General features: G+C 43.8%; 2 protein-coding genes across 2 annotated transcripts; one reads left to right on the forward strand and one right to left on the reverse strand.

The window, feature by feature from the left end:
• The first annotated feature begins 324 nt into the window (after window positions 1-324).
• LOC135377451 (protein SERAC1-like) lies at window positions 325-14,211 on the forward strand. Its single transcript, XM_064609859.1, has 13 exons — window positions 325-681; window positions 753-841; window positions 949-1,116; window positions 1,193-1,317; window positions 1,488-1,613; window positions 1,703-1,952; window positions 3,990-4,143; window positions 4,845-5,070; window positions 7,156-7,256; window positions 7,660-7,757; window positions 9,449-9,631; window positions 10,054-10,197; window positions 13,909-14,211. The coding sequence occupies exons 1-13, from the start codon at window positions 626-628 to the stop codon at window positions 14,133-14,135; spliced, it is 1,947 nt and encodes a 648-aa protein (XP_064465929.1). The 5' UTR covers window positions 325-625; the 3' UTR covers window positions 14,136-14,211.
• Window positions 14,212-17,476: 3,265 nt separating this feature from the next.
• LOC135396942 (dihydropteridine reductase-like) lies at window positions 17,477-20,931 on the reverse strand. Its single transcript, XM_064628191.1, has 6 exons — window positions 20,861-20,931; window positions 20,283-20,371; window positions 18,781-18,970; window positions 18,582-18,722; window positions 18,325-18,517; window positions 17,477-17,872 (listed from the first exon to the last, which is right to left on the reverse strand). Exons 2-6 carry the CDS (start codon window positions 20,367-20,369, stop codon window positions 17,776-17,778), a joined length of 708 nt encoding a protein of 235 aa, XP_064484261.1. The 5' UTR covers window positions 20,370-20,371; window positions 20,861-20,931; the 3' UTR covers window positions 17,477-17,775.
• Window positions 20,932-21,092: the final 161 nt, after the last annotated feature.

Below are 21,092 nucleotides of genomic sequence, written 5' to 3' on the forward strand. Positions count from 1 at the left end.
GGCTGTGAAATAAAGTTATTGAGTAAAATTATCGGGGAAATAAATTGATAGAACTAGAAACTTCTTGCGCGTCAGCAGTGGTTTCGAAGCAGACGACGTTCATCCGCGGAACCGCGGAATGTGCGCCAGTTAAAAACGTGAGATTCCAGGAGCCGGTTGTGCCGGTTAAGTATTTTCTTGTCACTTTAACTCACAACGATTTTAAGCTGTGTTTTTTCTATTAGAAATCACATCTTCAAATATCTATTTTATACTTAATTCATTAATTTAGCTTATACAGGAAGTCAACGAAATACAAGTTCGTTTCAGGCTGTATCACAAGAATCGTAACTGCGCGCGGCCGCAATATGTCGGCTTTGATGTCGAATTTTGTGGGGTCGAAGATTTTTTATACCAGGTTGCCGTAAGGGCACTGACAAGCAAGAACGCACAGACAGAATCAAATTTTAAAAATCTTTGGTGCGAATTGTACCTTTGTTTTCTAGATCTCTGACTCTATAGATTCCGACTGGAGGGTTCAAATGTGTCAGGAGCATCAACCTTCAGAAAGGTCGTGTGTAGAATAAGCAATGGATAAGCAACACATATGCCTGTAGAATGATGATTTTATGCACACCCATTTACTATGAAGACATCAGTGAAAACCGGTATTGTGATCGGATGCGTAGCTGCCGCTTTCGGGTGAGTATCCTCTCATTCCACAGCTGCTTTTAATCATATGATGAGCCGTGACATCCTTTGATTTCGTTCAGGACTGGATACTACTTGCGTCATGACAAACACATCGAAAAGCCTGTGCCCTTCACTGAATATGACGAGAACGCTTTCGTTCATTTACCAGGTAACAGAGCGATCTGCACAAAAGTCGAAAAACGTATGGTTTGAATAATTGAATTTAAATAATAAACACTCGCATTATTAATCATTCAATTCAATTTTTTTTCACAGACACTGAGCACCCCCCGCACACACCACCAAAAAACAAAGGGTGGTGGGAAAGCTTATTTAGGAATCAAGATACTCAGCATTTATATCTCTTGAAACAAGCCCAGTCAAACGATCTGAGAGTGCGCCTGCATGCAGTTGAAGCGCTTGGCTATCTGCGCAGCCTTACTGGTATAGTTTCTTACACATTGCATGTAACTGACTTGACTCCATGAGGACCTATAGCTGGAAGGTCTTTGTCTTCCAGATGCAGAATATCGAACTATTGCCAAACAGTGCGACCTTCGTACTTGTGTTGGCCTTGCCAGAACAGGTGCTGCTGACAAGAGGTATTTTCTTCCACCACCACTAGTGGCCGAAGAACATGCCCAGGTGAAGTTTCAAACGTAATTTGTTCCGCGTTAGCAAACACGAAAGACGACAAGTTAGTTAACAAAACAGCGCAAAAATGTTGCTGCAGAGTATATCTCCCTGCCTTATCACTACCTGTGTTGGGCTGCTCCTGAACTGGTGCATCCTACAATAGGCGTTATTACTTCTAGGGCCACCTGCAAGACCATCTGAGGTTGTTGCTATCAAGATTGCCCGAAACTGATGAAGAGTCCTGCATAAATTTCTTTACACATAACGCACTTCAAACGGAGGTTCAGTTCTTCGATATTCATCATGTGAGCATGGTTTTTGTTTCGAAGTGCGTTCTTAAATTATTGCTGCTTGCATTTTCTACGTAGATGCGTTGCAAACTTTGTGATTTCAGGAGAAGGAAGAAGCACAACGTTTCCGCCATCCGTCACCCGGTGAAGCAGAGATGCACTGTCTGCAGGCCATGTTAAGTCACACCGATATTCCGGAGCACCGGCATCTGCTGGTCGATCACGGCGCCCTGCAACTGCTGCACCGTGTGCGCAGGGAGCACCCGAGTGATCTCGAGCTGCACAGTCTCGTGGCTCAAATGGTGGCCAACATGGCCCTCGACTCTTCCCTTCACGCTCGTCTTTTTCAATCAGGTGTGTAACCTTGTCCGTAGATGAAAAGTTTCTTCGTGTGTTCACATTGCTAACTGCGTACAAGGTGAGAGTTTGTATCATGCAGAGAATACGAGCATCGAGAGCGAGATTTCAGGTTTTCTTTACGTGCAATTCTTGTGCAGACTGCTTGGAACAGCAGTGTCTGTATTTTCTGGAACGTTTCTGGTAGCTGTATGTCCATTTTTCAATCAACCAATCTGTCATGTTGTCGTTGTTAAAGGTACTTTCCTCACTTGCAACTTCACTACATTGTGTCTCTCCCGACCATTACATTCTCCATCACTACGGATTTAAAGGAGCATGAAAGGCACTTGGAACATATATTCTTTTACCACGTGATATGTACATACAAGCTTCAGGAACCGTCAGGCGGTCGAAGGGGGGGGTGTTACAGGGGTTACTGTAGACCCCCTAAATTTGTGGAGGGGGCGCAAAATTCTCACGGAGGTGAGGAGTCAAAGTGTTCTCAGGTGCCGCATGTGAGTAAAACGCCATAAACCCTTTTCCCGAATCGATCAGATTCCCAGCATAGTCAAGGCTTTGTCGATTGATGTGGACAGTGTGGGACAGTGTAGGGGGCGCCGCTTGAGATCTGGGGTCCCGCTGAGTTCAGGATGTTGTGCCACCCCTGGGAACCATCATGCAAAATATTTCCTTAGGGAAGCACAAATTTCCTGCGATAATTAGTTTCCAAGAATATGTTGAAAGAATAATTGCCAAGAATATGAAAGAATCTGTCAGCTCTTTTTGTTAGCTGGCGAGAATCGTCTGCTAGTGAAAGCGACCAGTCGAGTCGCGGGACGGGCGGCGCCGAAAATGCAATTGCAAAAAGAAAGAAGCAGAAAAAGAAGACACTCCCTTGGCAGCCGAGGGAAGAAGCATTTCTGACCCGGGAATTTGAAAGCTCTCTTGTGCTCCAGGATTGTGTGCTGCTGTCATACTTTTTGTGCAGATATATATCCCAGGGCTTCTAGTCGTAGGTTCTGCTTCTCCTAACATATTTTTGTTCGAGTCCTCCTATGCTCCTTTAATTGGCATGACACTTTGTGGCTTTCTGCATGTTTGTTGTGTGTGTTGCAATGTTTTCAGAAGATGGAGACTTGCATGTAGTAGTTGTAGGTCCTCCAGAAGTCTGAAAAATTTTGTGAAATTGAGGAACATACATGGGCTTCTTATTTGTGCACACATCATGGGTAGGATGCAGCTGTTAGATGCATACTGTTCTAGTATGGTGGTTCTCAACTTAAGCTGTTTGATAAAACTTGTGACCTTGCAAGCACAAGTTCAAGGAAACTACAGCCTGTGTACCCTAATACTACACAATGACATATGCACGTATACAGTCAACCCTCGATTTATGAACACCCTCGGTTCCCGGAAAAACCATTCATAAATCGAGGGATTCATAAATCGAAAGTTCCGTTAAGTCAGTACTATCGAGCTGATGAAACAGTATTTGTGAGTTGGGATTGCATTTGTAATGCAATATAATGTGATCATTTTTCGATCATGCCTTCTGCTGTACACTTGGTCATCCCTAATGCGTCCCAGGAAAACCCGTTTGTTGTTCGGATTGCAAGGGGTTAAAAATCCAGGGTGCAATACCTGGAAAAAGTTTCGTCCGTTCCGGCATCATTCATAAGACCACAGAGTAATCCCTTTGAAGATTTCTGTTGACCTCGGAACGATCCGTTCATAAATTGAGGGCAAAAACGCTGGGCAACTCCTAGTTGGTTCCCAGAAATTCCATTCATTATTCGGATATCGAGGTTCATAAAACGAGGGGAAAATGTCCGTAAAAAGTTTTGTTCCTCGTACTCTTGTTCATAAAACGAGGGAATTCATAAATCGAAGGTTCATAAATCGAGGGTTGACTGTATAGAAGTGCCTAAGGTGAGCTCAACACCATCAAGTTTGCAGAACTGCATTGCCAGCTCAGAGGAAGTCACCCGGGTTGAGATCCACTGTACTAGTGCACTGTGTAATGTTGGTATTCATGTGGAAAAATCTCTTCAGGTTGGGTGAGTGTTTTAGCAAAATGGATCCGATCGTCGGAAGTGCTCATCTCACTCCCAGCAGCACGCGCCTTGGCTAACATGGACAGCGATTCTATGTGGTCGACAAAATACGAAGATGGTATATATCTCTTGCATCCCCACTTCAGAACAAAGTACGTGGCAATTGCTTTTGTGGGTGCAACTGGGTGTTACCCTGCTAAGTCTCCTGAACTATGTTGTAATTCTGCTCGTACCACTGTTCTGGCTTAGTTTTGAGGCCTCTAAAGTGCCTGGAGCATAGGTGCCTCGATGTTCTGGCAACTCGTTATTGGTTGATGTACAGGGTGTTAAAAGATGTATCTTAAAGTTGTTTTGGCGTCATCCACAATGTTGACGTACTCACTGATGGCTAAACTTGACATCAAGTTGACACTTGTTTTCTGCTTTGATTTGAGCAATGGAAGCGTCGTTGAAGTCTATTTCTGAGCTAGTGACATATATTTCTATGGGCAAAACTACCGACCGTGCTGTTACCAGATACATTTCCATGCGGCTGAACTCCAGAGGTTTAGCTGATTCTTCACTAACCTCTGTGCACCTGAACAAATCCAAAGATAACGAGAACTTGGTTTTGCTTCTTGCTTCTCATGAACATGCACCTGCGCAACACCACGGCCAGCAGTTTTCAAGCGGAATTGCCCAAAGAAGTCGCTGTTCAGACCTGTTCAGTTTGAATTCCAATTTTCGAATGTTCACACGCTGCAAAGTTTATCTCCTGACACCCTGTACATCTTATCTGTTCCATTGAGTCTGCTTGCTCCACACGTCAGGTCTTGTCCCTGTTTACACGGTGGAAACCTTTTTCAAAACACAGAGAGAAGAGCCTTTCTGCCGACATCATTTTTGTGCACGGGCTGATGGGCAGCGTGTTCAAGACGTGGCGGCAGCATGACAGTCAAAATCCGTCTGTGCTCACAAAGCTGGAGGACTTTGTTGAACCACGAATCACGGCTGTACGCAGCAGCGCCTGTAAGATTACCGTTGATGACAAGTCACCTCGAGCCAAGGCTATGGCTAAGTACACAAATATCTGGCCAAAGGTTTGTTTTCTCCACTATCTTTCGGGGTGTCTATACACCATACAATGTGATGTACATAGTAGGAATAGTACAGCGCAATCCTGTTAATCTGAACACGAAAGGGACTGAAGATTTGTTCAAATAAAGTGGAGTTCAAACTGGGAGCTGCTCCGTGCCGATCATGTTTGTGCACACTGTTACAGTGATTTGTTCCTTTCCTCTGCAGAAGTCTCAGGGTCGATTCACACGATGCAACTTTAGTTGCGTGCAACCAGGTTGCGCCACCAAGTTGCACCGTGTGAACGCGAAGCTCTGGTTGCGCAACTCGAGTTGCAGGAGTTGCACAGCCGATCGCTTCACGAGCGATTTCTCCTGCAACTCTAGCTGCAACCTGTCAATCACACGGCTCCGCCTTCCAAGCGCGACCAATCAGGAAGACTTCTATGTGTCAGTTATTGCAGCGGCAGTACGCGAGACGATGAAATTATCACTGACCAGTGGAAATTATGCATAATTATCAAACTCTCAACGGATTGAAGTCGTAACGAGCGGAAGTCGCAGTGCGATTGGACGAAAATGATGACAATGACGTTTCTTCGCGCCATCTGGCGAGCTCGGTGACAACTACGGCATTCCGAGTTGCTCGCCGTATGAAAGGGATCTTTTTGGTGCAACTTCGGTTGCGCGCAACTGTAGCGGGAACAGAGTTGCAGCAAAAAGTTGCATCGTATGAATCGACCCTCACTTTTATGAGAAATTGACTTGTAAGGAAGAAGTAGGGCCCAAATTTTTAGGCATTTATTAGGGATTTAGGCATTTATAAGAATGTGCCTAAAAATGCCTAAGAACGCCTAAATGCAAACATTTTTGGGGTTGCCTGCCTTTTTGTCGACTATTGAATTGTACCCTTTTTTTTCGGTGTAAGTGTGAGTGCGCCTTTCAGTCTCATGCTGAGTGCTGCATTTTGCTTTTCCTTCCTGCGTGTTTGCTCCTTTCGTTCCTTTTTGGCATTTGGTTTCCTTCAGTACCTTGATTTGCTTGAAGGGGTTCATCTGCATTTGATCAAAAGGTTTGGCCTCTCTGGGCCTTTCAAGAACTTCTGGAACGGAGAACCAAAAGTATTATTCAATATAGCATGATTCCAGGCCGCCTTAGCATTCGTGTGCAAGACGTCAAAGTTTGTATGGTACCGTAGCTTTTAAACGAGCAAGTTTTCCTTGATTGAGCGTTCTGAAACGCCAACAAAGCCAAAGAGTGTACCAGGTTAACATGCCTAAACTTAGCATTCCTGACACGCCAGCAGCACCCACTGGTGAGAGCCGGCCCTTACAAGCCGATGCGTAGTCAGGAGTTGGGCGCGAACCCCGCTAATTGTTCGAATAGACTGGCCCTGCATGCGTCCACGTATTCGAATGACCGGGCGTTTTCGCCCATTCAAATCCCCTCGGCTGTGCTGGGACTAGGGTTGCCACCAGGCCGGTATTATACCGGCATGTTATTTGCTCACTCTGCCGGTTGCCGGTAGGAGGGTGATACCGGCAGCCTTTTGCCGGTATTTGGGGCTCAAGACCTTTCATATGGACTTTTGCGGGGTTTTCTCTTCAACATTCCGCTACAGCTTGAATAAATCTGGAGCATAGACCCAACTCCGCAGTCACCAGTTCTTTCCTTAGTTATTCATTATTATTATTATTATTACACACAGATCTTGAGATCTCTCTCTCTCTCTCTCGTTTTCTGTGTGTGCTCTTCCACCCCTCACCCACTTCCCTTTCCCGCGAGCCATTCCTCCTTTCCCTCTATTCCACCTCCTCTCCCTCAGCCGGTATTTTTCACTACAAAAGGTGGCAACCCTAGCTGGGACCCGGGCGTCAGTTGAAATTATGCAGGAGTTCGAATTAAGAAATTTCGAATTAACGGGATTTGACTGTATAGTTATCATCTGTAAGATTGAAGGGAAAAGAGACAATCGCAACAAGAATCTCGGGGGGGGGGGGGGTTCTAAGTATGGATGTTCTATATTACCACCAGCTCACCCACTTTCTTGTGGCTCTTTCTGGTAGTGTCATTTGCATCCATGTGTGATCAGTGAATTTTGTCTTTTAGAATTGGCTCGCAAAAGATCTGCCTAACACAAGAATCCTCGCTCTTGATTATGATACATACTTGAGCCAGTGGATGCCCAATTGTCCTTTGGAACCTCATAGGTGAGCATTGCAGTGCTAAAACGTCTAGAGCATGGCGATTTAAAGGAGGATGCCCTCAAAATGTAGAAAGTTGAGTGTCATCCATATCCTCAGTTGTGGATTGGGCATTACAGTTGTGCACTTCTCACTTACTGAATGGTTATGTACTTGACCTGCTTTACATACAGGATAGTTTCTTGTTGACACATTAGCATCTGTAATATGTATCATTTGCAGTTCAAAAAGTAATTGAGAGGTTTATTACTGTGTTAGGTATGTTATCATAATGAAGAACCAAAGCATGTAAACATGTATGATTCAATATTTGAATATTAAATTTGCTGATATTTGCATTAGGTACATATTACAAGGTTTCTGTGTGCACATGTATGACTAAGTTTTACTCTCTCTCTTTGCATACCAGGCGTACACTGGTCTCAAGAGGTAAGGAAATGTTGGATAAGCTAAAGAATTGTGGTGTTGGGGACAGGCCTGTTATTTGGATCTGCCATTCAATGGGAGGTGAGTTGTAGGCTGTGTTTATGTACACTTAAGGTGACACTCAAGCTTCCCACCCTGTTTGTAAACGAAAAAAAAAAAAAAAGAAAAGTATTTGTGAAATGTGGGATACATCATGTATTGAACCAACATAACACACTCTGTGAGAACACTGTCACTGTTGCATTGCTCACATCTGTGCTTCAATTCCTGTTAACTCATCACACTTGCCCACATCACATGATGGTGTCCCTTCCTTAGGGTTGTTAAGTTGCTGAGTAGAAGTTTCCTATGCAGTCGGGCTACGATGCACCCCCTTCTGTGTTTTCCCCCAAACTCAAGGCAGTGTTAACATCATCAAGCCAACACCAGCTAGATTACTTACTCTGGTTATGTTAAAAAATATTGGCATCATTCATGGCTAGAGCCTGAAGTTTTCGGGAAATATTTTTTCCTACATTCGGGGGGGTAAAAATCGGGTAAATAAACATGTGCACTAAATTCATGCAAATTCGGGTGAAAAAACTTCCGGTACTCTAAATTTGGGGAGAAATCGGGCTCAGTTATTCAAACTAATTGTAGCGGTTTGGTACAAATGGTGGTGTAACTGCATTTTTCTGCCAAACAAGTAAGTTAGTGCGTTCCTACAGACATCCCAGTGAGGGCAATTTGCCGGGTAAAAATCGGGTTTCACCCTATAGAGGCAACTTTCAATTCGGGGTGCAAATTCGGGGAAGAATCGGGTAAAACCCTAAAACTTCAGGCTCTATGACTGAGATGTGTGTAGAATATTTGAAAAGTTTTCATTGATTCGTGTGCAAGTAACAAACACATTATTCAGTGCAGTAGGCGGCCTGATAATGTTTTCCTTTCAGTTAATTTTTCAGAGAAGATGGAGTATAAGTAACTGTAAAAGTACCAAGTACTTTTTTTTTTTGAAGTAACTGTGATTATATCAGCATATCTCTTTCATGGGGCTGCCTGCAATTGTAGCTCAGATACTTTCAAACTCAGATACTTTTTAAAAGTCACTTTAACGGCCCTGCATTTCCCTATCTCGTGCCCCACAAACGGCCTTAGGGAGCAGACGTTCACTGACGTTTTCTTGGTGTTTTCCTCTCCATTTAGAGTGCCCATTAGTGCAAAACAACATGCTTCTCTCTATTGTAAATAATGCCTGATAGCAAGTGGTGGGCAATGGCAAGAGGGCAGAATGGGAAAGGGCATATACTACAAGAGCGCAATCCCCCACCCAGGTGTCACAAGCAATCCGCAAATGCTGTGCGATGCGTAAAACAGTTTGCATCCACTTTTTGTCTAGCTTGTGTCTGTTTACAGGATCAGGCCACAGAAATACTGGTGACAAGATCACCCCACATTGACATAAATATCTATGTGTGCTACTGAAATGGTCGCAAAGGCCACAAATATGGTTTGAAGTTACGAAAGTGTGCTGTAACCCTAGTTCCCACTTAAAACAGGATTCATATTTTATTTTCTTCACCATAATGTGCAAGTTTTGTGCGGCTGCAGAATCCCTTTCTCAGTCCTTATCCCCGCCACTCAACAAAGAGAGAAGTCCCTCTAAATGTTGCGCATGATGGTACTGCCAAGAGGAAACTGACTCGTCTGCCATTGCATATCGCACAAGAGCAGTAATAGATAACTGTTGCGTGTATATGTATAATGGTATTTTCTGCTCCGTTGCCTTTCAGGTTTACTAGTCAAGCAGATACTGACAATTGCGAGTGAACTACCGCAATACGAAAAAGTTGCCCAGCAGACGGCTGGTGTCGTGTTCTATGCCACACCACATCGAGGTGCTGACTTGGCAGACTTGAATACAACTTTCCGACTGCTGTTGCTGCCATCCGTGGAACTGCAGGAGCTACGGAAGGGTATCCCTATCTGACTTTTGCAACTTTAGAGAATAATTAGACCCTGATGTTTTAGGGTTAAACCCGATTTTTCCCCGAATTTGCACCCCGAATTGAGGTTCACATATCTAGGGTTAAAACCCGGTTTCTACCTGCAAAACTGCACCTAGACTAGGCACCTCAAGGCATCGACATACTAGTTTCTCACAAAAAATGCGACTGGCCCCATACTTCTGGCGCTCTGGATAAACGGTACCAGTGACCGTTTATTCTACAATAATGCCCGATTTCTCTCCGAACTCGGTCTGATGGTAATTTTTCTGCCCGAATTTGCACGAATTTTCGACATCAATTTATTGACCCGATTTCTACCCCACCGAATTCGGAAAAATATAAAACCCGAAAACTTCAGGGTCTAAGAATAATGTGTGGTCTCCTTCTAGATTGCCCCAAATTATTGGAATTGGATAACAAGTTCAGAGACCTAGTCAAGAAGTACAACATACCATGTTTGAGTTTTGGGGAGACAGCGAAGACACTCCTTGGTTTTCGCGTGAGCAAAGTCTTGGTTCCCAGGGACTCCTCAGGTACGTATGCGTAAAGTTGGTGATACGCAATATCACTATGGTATGCGAACTTTCGTCTATTTGTAAGTGAACATGTGAGATGTATTCAGTCTTAAAAAAAAGAGGAATGAAAGCTGGGTGTTTACGAATAATATTCGGACTTTTAGGAATCTTCGGAAACTTCGAATATCAAATTTTCGAATACGAATTGAATATCGCAAATATTCGATTCGTATTCGAAATTTTGAATATTAGCACACCTCTAATTTCTAGTGCTATTATATGTTACATTTTCACACAGTCCTTTCGTGATTCTAGTTTGCCTCATGATTGGAAGGTTGCAAAGTCTTTTCCAGTCCACAGATGAGGATCCACTCTTTCTGTCAACAACTACTGCCCTATTTCTCTGACCAGCGTCCCATGTAAAATCATTGAGCATATCGTTTATTCTAACGTAACGTTGTATCGTTACTTTAACGTCCTTGAATCAAACAGCTTCTTTTTTCCATTGCACCATGGCTTCCATAAGAACTACAGTAGAATCTCGATGATATGAATCTCACGAGGTCCCGGAAAAAATTCGTATCATCCGAAATTGGTATCAAACGAATTAAACCAAAATAAAAATTGAGGCACGAAAATAGACAGTGACTGTTCATTTTCCGTTACTGTCTATGAAAGAGGTCGGTTTTAACGCTTTTGTGTCTCCGTTTTTGGCCAATGCTGCCCAAATACGCGAGATGATTCAAAAGACGTAGCACATGCTTTTCACCCGCGAGTCGCGCGACAGTTGTCTAAAGCGAGCTTCTCCTAAAGCAAGCAGGCGTTAGGTGAAGCCGACTTGCGGAATGGTGACGCGTAATGTTGCCACAAGTTGTCCCGATATGTTCCCTCCACGTGTCCTGGGGTTCTGGTCGCTGTTTTCCGCCAGAGCGATGTCACACAGCTTCCCGGTTTATTGTTGCGAGGGGGGTAAAAAGGTCAAAACAGAGATGAGGTGATAAGGTTCCGGGCCGTTCAATCCCTTTGATCTTATCTCCACCACCACCAAAAGGAAAGTCATTGATTGCATTGCGCTGCATGATGTAAGGGAGTTTGTGGTGAGGATCGCCCTCCCCTTTCGAAAGACGCAGCAGCATGACTCGCGCGCTCTCGCGTCACGGGGGAGCGACCTCTGTCGCATCCTCGACTCATTCGTATCATCCGTAAAGGAAAGATAACGCGTTCGTATCCCAAACAGCACAATGTACTGAAAGTCGAGTGCAATAGGGGTGGACGGTATGTGTCTTATCGATGTTCCTTAGTTTCACGAGTCTGTTCAAGGCCTTCCACCTACCCGTCCAGCCCTATTGCACCCGACTTTCAGTACATTTTGCTGCTTGGGATCATACGAACACTAATACATGGGAAGAATAGGCATTCCGACCGGGACCCGTAAAAGAATTCGTATCATCCGTGATTGTATCATCCGTGATCGTATCATCCGTGATCGTATCATCCGTGATCGTATCATCGAGATTCTACTGTACTCCTGTGAAATTCAGATAGTTGGTTTTGCACACAACCTCTTTTCTCGTGCAGACACAAACCATCAAACCGACGTAATTTAAATTTGATACCAAATTATAGAGCTCGGTCTCCGCTGCATGGCAATACCTTTCTCATTTCACCAGCACGTACACAAGTGCCACAATAGGCACAAGAATATGAGCAATTTTCGTTGTCTTCACCAACTTTGCCTATTTTTAGCTGCAAAATAACAAAGCGCCCTCCATAACTGAACCCACGGTCTAGAAGCCAACATAGCTGACAGTGCGAGGAAAAGAATTTATAGCAGTGAACGCGTTCGTTGGAAAAATATTGAACGTCAAAATCGCTTTACCTGAAAGTTTGTCGAACCTGCCATATTCTTTCGGATTTTTTTTTTCTCTCCCTGGAACTACAGCAACTAGAGAAAAAATACTTGCTGTTCCATTCTCAATTTGAGTCAGGCTACAACATACATCTTTTCAATCAACATCACTGATGGTATACAGACCACCTTGCCTGAGTTGAGATGGAACCACCCAGCTAACGACTTTTGCTTCTCTCTTCTATTTCATACCCTCAGATCAGACCCTGATATCTCGTTCTGATACAATTTTTTCACGCCTCAACCACCCCAACAACGTTAAGCATTTTATCTGCAATACCAATCTAGTTTCTAAATTATTTTCCTGTTCTACAGCTGTCAACTGGAATGGTCTTCCAGCCTCTCTTGCAACCATCTATGACCATTTCTCAAATACATTCACGCCCATTTTGCCTAAAATCACCTACCTAATGTAGGTTGCGTTTGCCATCTATTCGCTGCGAGATCGACCTATAGGGGCGTCGCTGTCACCTTTCTAGTGTGGATAACACGCGGGCCGATGTTCGGAGTTGATGGTTCTTTTCCGTAATTCTTCTATATATTCACCGGAAGATCACTTGTGCCACGATGCTCCATTTACTGCACTGAAGGCGGAATAAACGTGTAAAAGCAGACGACGCGTCCACAATACGGTAGTTCTCCGTTCACCGCAGCGCGCCGACACGGTTCGATCTCGGAGCGAATATATTTTGCTTGTCTCGTATTTGCTTGTTTCAACCCACTCCCCCACGTAACGTCCATGTGGACCCTTGGGGGTACAGAGAAATCAATAAATATGGTACAGTATTTCATAGTTCCTGATACACGTACCTTTGGGGTATATTTTAGGGGTGTGTGAATCCGAATATTTTAAGTCGAATCGAATATCGAATCGAATGGGGGGAAAAATTCCGAATACCGAATCGAATATCGAATATTCGTGCAAAATTTACAATATGTGACTTTCGCACTAAAAGTTTCCATTTTGTAGCCCATGGCTTTAGTGTAATTTTTCTGGCATTAGCTGTCACGAGGGAGACATGCAATTCTTCTGTTTAAAGCCCCTACTCTTTAATTTTACATGAAAGTGCTTCCTGCTTTTCAGGTGAGCCTACACTTACTCGAGTACTGGAGTGGTTACCTTCATTTCAAAATTTTATGCCTGGCAGTAGCATATTATACGGATGAGGCTGCAGTTGTTTCGGACAACCACAGGCCATTTGTGAAACAAACGAATTGGCATCCTGCCTCAGCTTTGCCATGAACACCTTTTAGTTCTTTGCACTCGCCCTACGAAGTTGCACTACTGAAAGTTTAGACGTAAAGGACATCTTGAAGACCCCCTTCTTGTTCGTGGGCTGTAGTCATTATTCGAGAGTCCTAACTTTTTAAAGCAACCTCACAGACATCAAATCAAAGTTCCTCCTCGGCACCGCTAAACTGCATGTGGGAGTGGCACCACCCCTTCCACAGACGATGTCTACAAAACTAACTTTGGATAACGTTATCTTAAACTAAACACCGTCCCGCCTGTTTTGGTCCTGCAGCAAGGGCAATTTCGTAAAGCAGGCTTCACCTCATGCACGGAAGCATCAGGTGAAGCCCACTTTCGGGTTGTGTCGTTCATATATTCGTGGAATAGTCGAATATTCGAAAAATCGAATATTGAAAATTCGATTCGCGAATCGAATAGTTCGAGCGTTTGATATTCGATTCGAATTCGAGAAATCGAATATTCGCACACCCTTAGTATATTTGCATAAAAGTGATGGACCCCAGCATTTACTCATGCTTAAAATAAATCCGGGTTCGTAATAAACAGTAATGGTCCTTCTATCCAGACCCTGGTTTTGGCGACTTCTTTCTCATGAACACTACTCATCTGGACATCTGCAAGCCACAGAAGTGGTCGTCATATAGCTACCAGTTGCTACTAGACTTTCTGGATCATGTATTCACTGCCATTAACCACAGGACTTACATGGAAAATATCGCCACCAATCCATCAGCAGCAGCGAAGCTGAGGCAACTAGAACTCTACATGGAAGCAGGGGTCATACAGTTTTAAGAGGAATGTTGCTCACAAACTTAGTGCTTTACAAAGTAGTCTTATTTATGGAAAAAATTAAATTATTTTATCAAGAGATTATGTGACAGCTTTATTGTTCTCACAAAGGGATGTTCTGCAGTCTCCATATTCTCATTACTAGATGAAGTATTTTTTAATGCTTCACCAGTTATAACACTGTATGCATTTGCAGCTTCCACCTAGTGTACATACCAGATACGCCATGGAGTAGTGTGATCTCTAGTCTTCATAGCATGAAGTCAGGTAAACATGCTCATGGACATGTCTGCTACCTGCCTTCTGTTAGAAGGCAGGTGGCATCCCAGTAAACCAAAAACGTCTAATGGATATCCAGAGAATGGTGCAGGGTGGACATTTCGGATGTCTATAGATATCCAGATATGACCACGTTACATTCCATAGATGTTCCATGGATCGTCGGAAGCTCGTCCATAACTGTATAAATGCATGTCCTCTGGATGTACCTGCTGGACATTTGTCACATCCACTGGACGTGTTTGTGAGGCATTGCGACGTCTAATATACGTCCTATCAGTGTTCCTACCGGATTAACATACAACAATATATAGACTGGATGGCAAATCTACTTTTTCAGCTATTTTGTGTGCATGAACAGCGCAAATGCTGTAGCCGTGGCCATACCCCACCCGACACGGCTTGGGCATTTCTCAGTAGCCTCTATTGGCGTACTGGATGGAACATATACTAAAATACCAATAGTTGCGGGATGTTTGTTAAGTGTAGTGGGGGGCGGAAAATGTTTGTAATGGTGACAAGGATGTGTTTCTGCAATTAATATGTACGTTTGCAATGAGTCAAACTGCCCGCTACCATTTCTGATATTCCTTCCTGACATATATTATGTTTGTAATTCAGGCTATTGGCTATGATGAGGTTACCTACTGACTGGAGCTGTCAAACTGACAGGTTTCCTGTGTTGATGGAAGAGTGCTACGTAGATACTTTGCAGAGAGCAGGACGCGAACAAATGGGAAAAACTTGCTTTTACTTGTTCTCCAATTTCTCACGTTCTCGCAAGATGGATCTGCTTTCTTCTAGCACTACTATACGTAAAAATTACTATTGAATTGATAGTCGAAACAACGTTTCGTAAACCTACGTCTATATTATCGTATATTAATCCGGTAGGAACGTCGACTGGACGTATACTGGACGTCGCAATGCCCCACAAACACATCCAGTGACATGACAAATGTCCAACAGGTACGTCCAGAGGACATGCATTTACACAGTTACGGACACACTTCCGACGATCCATGGAACATCCATGGAATGTAACGTGGACATATCTGGATATTTACTAGACATCCCAAGTGCCTTAGATGTTTGGATGTTTCTGGTATGTCTAATAGACGTTTGTGGTTTGCTGGGATGTAACGATTCCTGGACAGTAAAGTGTTTGAGCTTTTCAGTGTAAAACAGTTTTAGACACGATACTTGCCAACGTGTCAGCATGTGCCACTAATGACCATAAGCAACCAAACACATGAATCGCACAGCACAATCTATATAGCACATTCCTCCACACCAATGTCAGCAGGAGTACTTTCTAGTCAGTGGAAGCTACTGAACATTTGATGCCTTGATGGGTGCAAACCGTGAGCACTGAACTCTTAACCTTTGAGCACCCGTGTATTAAAGCTTTGGTTAGGTTCCATATGCATTTTTCACGAAGCAAGGGCTCTACCAACACCATCTAGACTACAGGTAGGGTTGCCACCAGGCCGGTATTATACCGGCACGGCCGGTTATTTGCGCGCTCTGCCGGTTGCCGGTAGGAAGGTGATACCGGCAGCCTTTTGCCGGTATTTGTGGCTCAAGACCTTCCATAGGGGCTTTTATGGGGTTTTCCCTTCAACATTCCACTACAGCTTGAATAAATCTGGAGCACAGACCCAACTGCACAGTCACCAGTCGTTTTCTTAGTTATTCATTATTATGATTATTCATTGTTACTAACATTTTCATTGTTATTCATTACATCTTGTGTTCGGAGGGGACAAGAGCAGTGGTTGTGCAAAGCTGTTGGTGGTTGTGTCGAGCCAGCTAGAACGTCCCTCACCCACTTTCCCTTTCCCACGAGCCTTTCCATCTATTCCACCTCCTCTCCCCCAGCCGGTATTTTTCACTCCGAAAGGTGGCAACCCTAGCTACAGGAGGACACAAAAGTTGTCTTCGACTGGGTTACACTGTGTGGACTAGTGCAAACCATGCAAGTTCCTGCATTCAATTCAGCAACGGTGCAGCCTTTGCGCTAGACTAGTGCCTGGTTCACACTGCAGCTTCCCTCAGTTGCAGGCGTACTACAGATCGAGTGTGGATGCAGTCGTCTTATGACATGCTGTTCAAACACATGCGTTTTTAATATGGGAAACGCCTGTGTTTGACCAATCGTGCCTCCACTCTTTCTGTCTTGTCTTGTCTGTCCACGCTCCAGTGCGCCTTCACTCATTGGTGAGCTGCGTAGCCAGAGATAATCCGTACAGCATGGAGTTCAGTCGAGCCCAACTCTTGTGGTGCGTATGCTCTTTGGTTCACAGTACTTCGTTGCCATGCCAACCGCACTTCTGTAACGCATGAAAACGCAACAGTGTGAACGAGGCATAAGCCATTTGATTAGGAAAAGCATGGCCAGGGTGCAGCAGAAGTCCACAAATATGCTGCACCACCTCTGATGTACATGAGATGTTTTGTACATAGAAGAAGTTTTGGCGAAATATTTTTTTCGGGGGGGGGGTAAAAATCTGGGAAATCGACGTGTGTTTTAAATTCAGGCGATTTCGGGTGGAAAAGCTTCCGGTATGTTAAATTTGGGGAGAAATCTGGCTCTATTACCAAAACGAACTGTACTGGTACAAACAGTGATGTAATTGCATTTGCTGCCCCTGCAGACGTTTCAGTGAGGGCGATTTGCTGGGTAAAGATCGGGGTTTCACCCTAAAGGGGGCAACCTTCAGCTTGGGGTGCATATTTCGAGGAAGAAACGGGTTATACCCCAAAACTCTATTTGTACATTGTGGAGCAGACGTAAACAGAGTAGCTGCGGAACGTGGTGCTTGCCAGCAATGTTTCACCCTTGATCTGGTGCGTGCTTGGAATAAGTTTTGTTGCGATGGGCCAGCTGTTGCTTCGCAAGTTAGTTGAGAGGGAAACAGCCACTCAAAACTTGATGTTTGTAACAACCAAGGCCTACAGTTCTAGATTTGATTCAGATTTACTGTATTTAGTATGAGCTCAATACAATCATGGTAAGTGCTTCTGCTAATTGCCAAATGATTTCAAAACAGGAAATTTGAAGCAACAGAGCGTACAATACCTTTAATGCATAGACATATTTTCATTACTCTACACATGCTGTCTACTGTTCATTGGCACTAAATGAAATATGAGGGCATATGAACTAGCAACAAAAGGGGTAAGGCAGATCGTTGTAAAAGCATCGACTACACATGTACTTCAGATCATGAAAAGCAACAATATGGGCATGCAATGGAAGAACATTCAACTTTTTTCCTGCTATGGAATGCAAGTGTTTGCATTTATGCTTATATGTGATCCCTGGAACACTTTTGCATGGTACTATATGGGGCTTCAAATTTTATGCAGAGACTTCAGTTTTTCCTCCTTGTGTGACCAGTTTCAAGAGGCTGCCAGAAGTGGGTCTTTCTGGGCCAGTAGTCCACTTGTAGAAGAGCCTGTAGAACGGAGGAATATGTTATTGTCAAGGAACGTGCATAAGACTATTCATGTGCACTTGAACTTTCATGTGTACATAAAAAAATTCCACATTTCTGATGAACTATTAATCAAATGCCATGGCATGTTGTGCATCTTAGCCTTCATCGGCGACCAATTGGGTGTAAGAAAATTATGCGAAAATTCTGAGGTTCTGTTCCTATAGGGTGAAGAAAAAAAATGTATAAGGGGTGGGCATTTTCTACCGACAGAGGCAATTCATTCATTGGTTGATTTCTACTGATGAGGCATCATGGCTGCTTTCAAATTGAACCATAACCTGCACAATTTTATTCTTCAGGTGCAAACGTTTGTTGGAGATTAAAATTAAAACGAAGTGTTCGCCTGTTAAATTAAAGAAAAAAAACATTATTCAACTCCAAATTGTAAGGCTCTTGACATGATTACTTACTCTGCCACAAATTCCAGAGGAGTCCAAGTGGAGAAGTCTGATTTTGGCATGAACTTTCGGTTCATGGGCGTATCTAAGGTAACAGGAAGTATCGCCACCACAGCACTGTCCTTTGGAAGACCACTTTTTGGGCTGCCCAGGCTTTTCACGAGATGGTGCACTGCAGCCTTGGCCATCCCATAGCCAATCATTCCTGAAACGGCAGAAATCGCACGTGGCGCCACCTCTTACCAAGAATATGATTAAGCTGTTCTTACCCGGTGTTTCTTCAAGAGCTGCTTTAGCTCCTGTCAAAGTTAGGAGGCCCCCTTGTTTGAGGTGCTTGGTAGCGAGGCTCGCAGCGACGGTCGACGTCCAAACGCTCGATTTCCACATGGAGTCGCAGTTCGTGATGAAGTCTATAAAAGCAAACCAAACTTGAGCCTGCATTTCAGCAGTTTAATTTTATTCGCTGACCATCCGAAGCAGCATTTCCTCCCGCCCAACCTCCAGCGACGCAGATGAGAGCGTCAACCTTCTCGTCCTTGAGGGACGTGGCAACACTTTGAAGTACAGCATCGTGCTGTTCTTTCCACGAATCGCACTTCTGGACCAATATGTTTGCATCCGCCTCTTCGTTCGGAATCTGATCTACAGATCCAACCCACTGAAAAATTTAAGAATACTTGCTTACAAACAAGGTTTCTGCACTAGGGATCTGTGAATAAAAAAAAAAAGAAACTAGGTTTAGTGCACCAAACAAACTCAAGAGAGAGAGCACTGGCTTGTAACTATACCGAACAATTTGGACAAAGATTAATTCTCACAGCTATATTTAGACACAGGCAAGCAAGCTTTTTGAGCTGTTGTGTTCTTGTCCCTTCTTTATGGCCCATGCTCATGACTTTCACTATCATGGAGAAAAGCCATTAGCTTGAATGGTGCGCCAGATTAGCAAAGAGTAATGGTAAATCTCTTAATTAACCTACGACAGCTAGCTGTGTAAGTCAGTCACACACATTGAATTATATTCACATTGTTACATCTATGTTGCCTTGATGTGGCATTGAAGATCATCAACTGCAAGTCAGTGCCTTTGTGGGTTTCTAATAAGCCTTTGTATTGTGCATATACTGTTTCCCATTACCATAGGAATAATGACCGTGCCAGCAAAAATTCTATCCTAGTGATGTAAACTTGTAATGTCTCCAGGAAAGGTGATTGATAGCTTGAGGTGTTACAGTCTGAGGCCACTATATGATCATGACTGGCACCACAGTGTCCCGTTTATATAAGGTTTGCTTCTAGGCATTCTCGGCTGGGTTTGAACCCACAACTCGTGACCAATGAACGGAGAGGGCTTTGGTAGGGCTTTCTGCACACGGTACTACCCTCGACGCTTTCATTTCTTACAGTGCTGGCAAAGCTACCAAGGGCACCACTGAGGAATGTAGCCCCAACGTGTATGCAAGCGGCTCTCTCTTACACAAAAACATGGACACGTCTTATCATTGACTTTGGCCTGCAAATTTGTCTCTATTTCCACCGTTCCTCAAATAAAAAAATTGATAGATGATGTTCGAAGTTGTCAAAATCAAATAAAAATTATCATGTGCGCATGCCGGTAACTTAATAAGTGAGATATTAAAATCGCTCTTCTATTCCTTTCACTTTTATTATTATTTTGTAACACAAACCTCACCCGGCCATCCCCATCCACGAGCTCCCTTTATCGGACTCTCCACCTGTTGATTCTTAATTCTCCGCACGAGTTACTCTAAAGATGTTCCAAGATTTAACATTCGGATCCGCCTAGAAGAAACTGCTCGACGCATGGTAATGGGATACGAGGAATTTTGATTAGAATGACCTTGGTATCTTTAGACGGCGGCCGGTCAGTGACGGAGCCGTCTGGAGATAGCGCTAAGCCGGCGGTGATCGCCGTGGTTCTTCTTAAAAAAAGGCTTGCGCATACTTACCCAGTTGTTACGGCGAAAATGAGCAACGATTACACTGCCCAGTGCTCCCTTTCCACCATAAACCAGCACACGTCCAGCGACTGCCATTTCTAAATAATTAGAGAGATGCGCAACAAATCAAACCTTCACTACGGCGGTCTCCGCTGCAATGCTACACGAGTGAGCCAGAAATCCCACATTGGACCCCCTCCGATCTAACCCTGGGAACGAGGCTTAGACGGAAGTGAGCACAGTCTCGAACAACTGCGGGGGGGGGGAACCCCCCCCCCGGACCCCCCCCCCGCGCGTGTAAAATGTACTGACCTAACCTAACCTAACCTCACTACAGAATTTGCACATTACAGCGCAATTTATTACTAGCGACGCGCGACTTCCGGTTAGCCTTGTTCCCAGGAGGGGGGTCCGATATGGGAATTTTGCAATTTCGATGCTACACTGGCTACACTACTCATTATCGCAAATTTTTACGACTTTTATCTTTATGACCAAGCGTAGCAAACTCTACACAAGCGCCGCCATGTAATTATTGGTATAAATCTTAATCTTATTCGCAAAATAATTTCAACATTATTTCTGACCTTCTGGAAATATCTGCCTCTCCGATCCCTGCCTTTGCACAAACTGAAACCAGAGAAAACAATTCCGAAACTTTTTTTCTCTATTTTGATCATGATCTCGATGATGCGCAAACGGCGTAAAGCAATGACTTTCTCAAGGCTCTTTTAAAAGAAAATAAATGTTTTATTTCCTTTAATAATAACAACGCACTGCTTAAATCGCAATTTACTACAACAAATTACAAACGCCTTT

The sequence above is a fragment of the Ornithodoros turicata genome, chromosome 1, assembly GCF_037126465.1.
Source record: "Ornithodoros turicata isolate Travis chromosome 1, ASM3712646v1, whole genome shotgun sequence".
Classification (NCBI taxonomy): Eukaryota; Metazoa; Arthropoda; class Arachnida; order Ixodida; family Argasidae; genus Ornithodoros; species Ornithodoros turicata.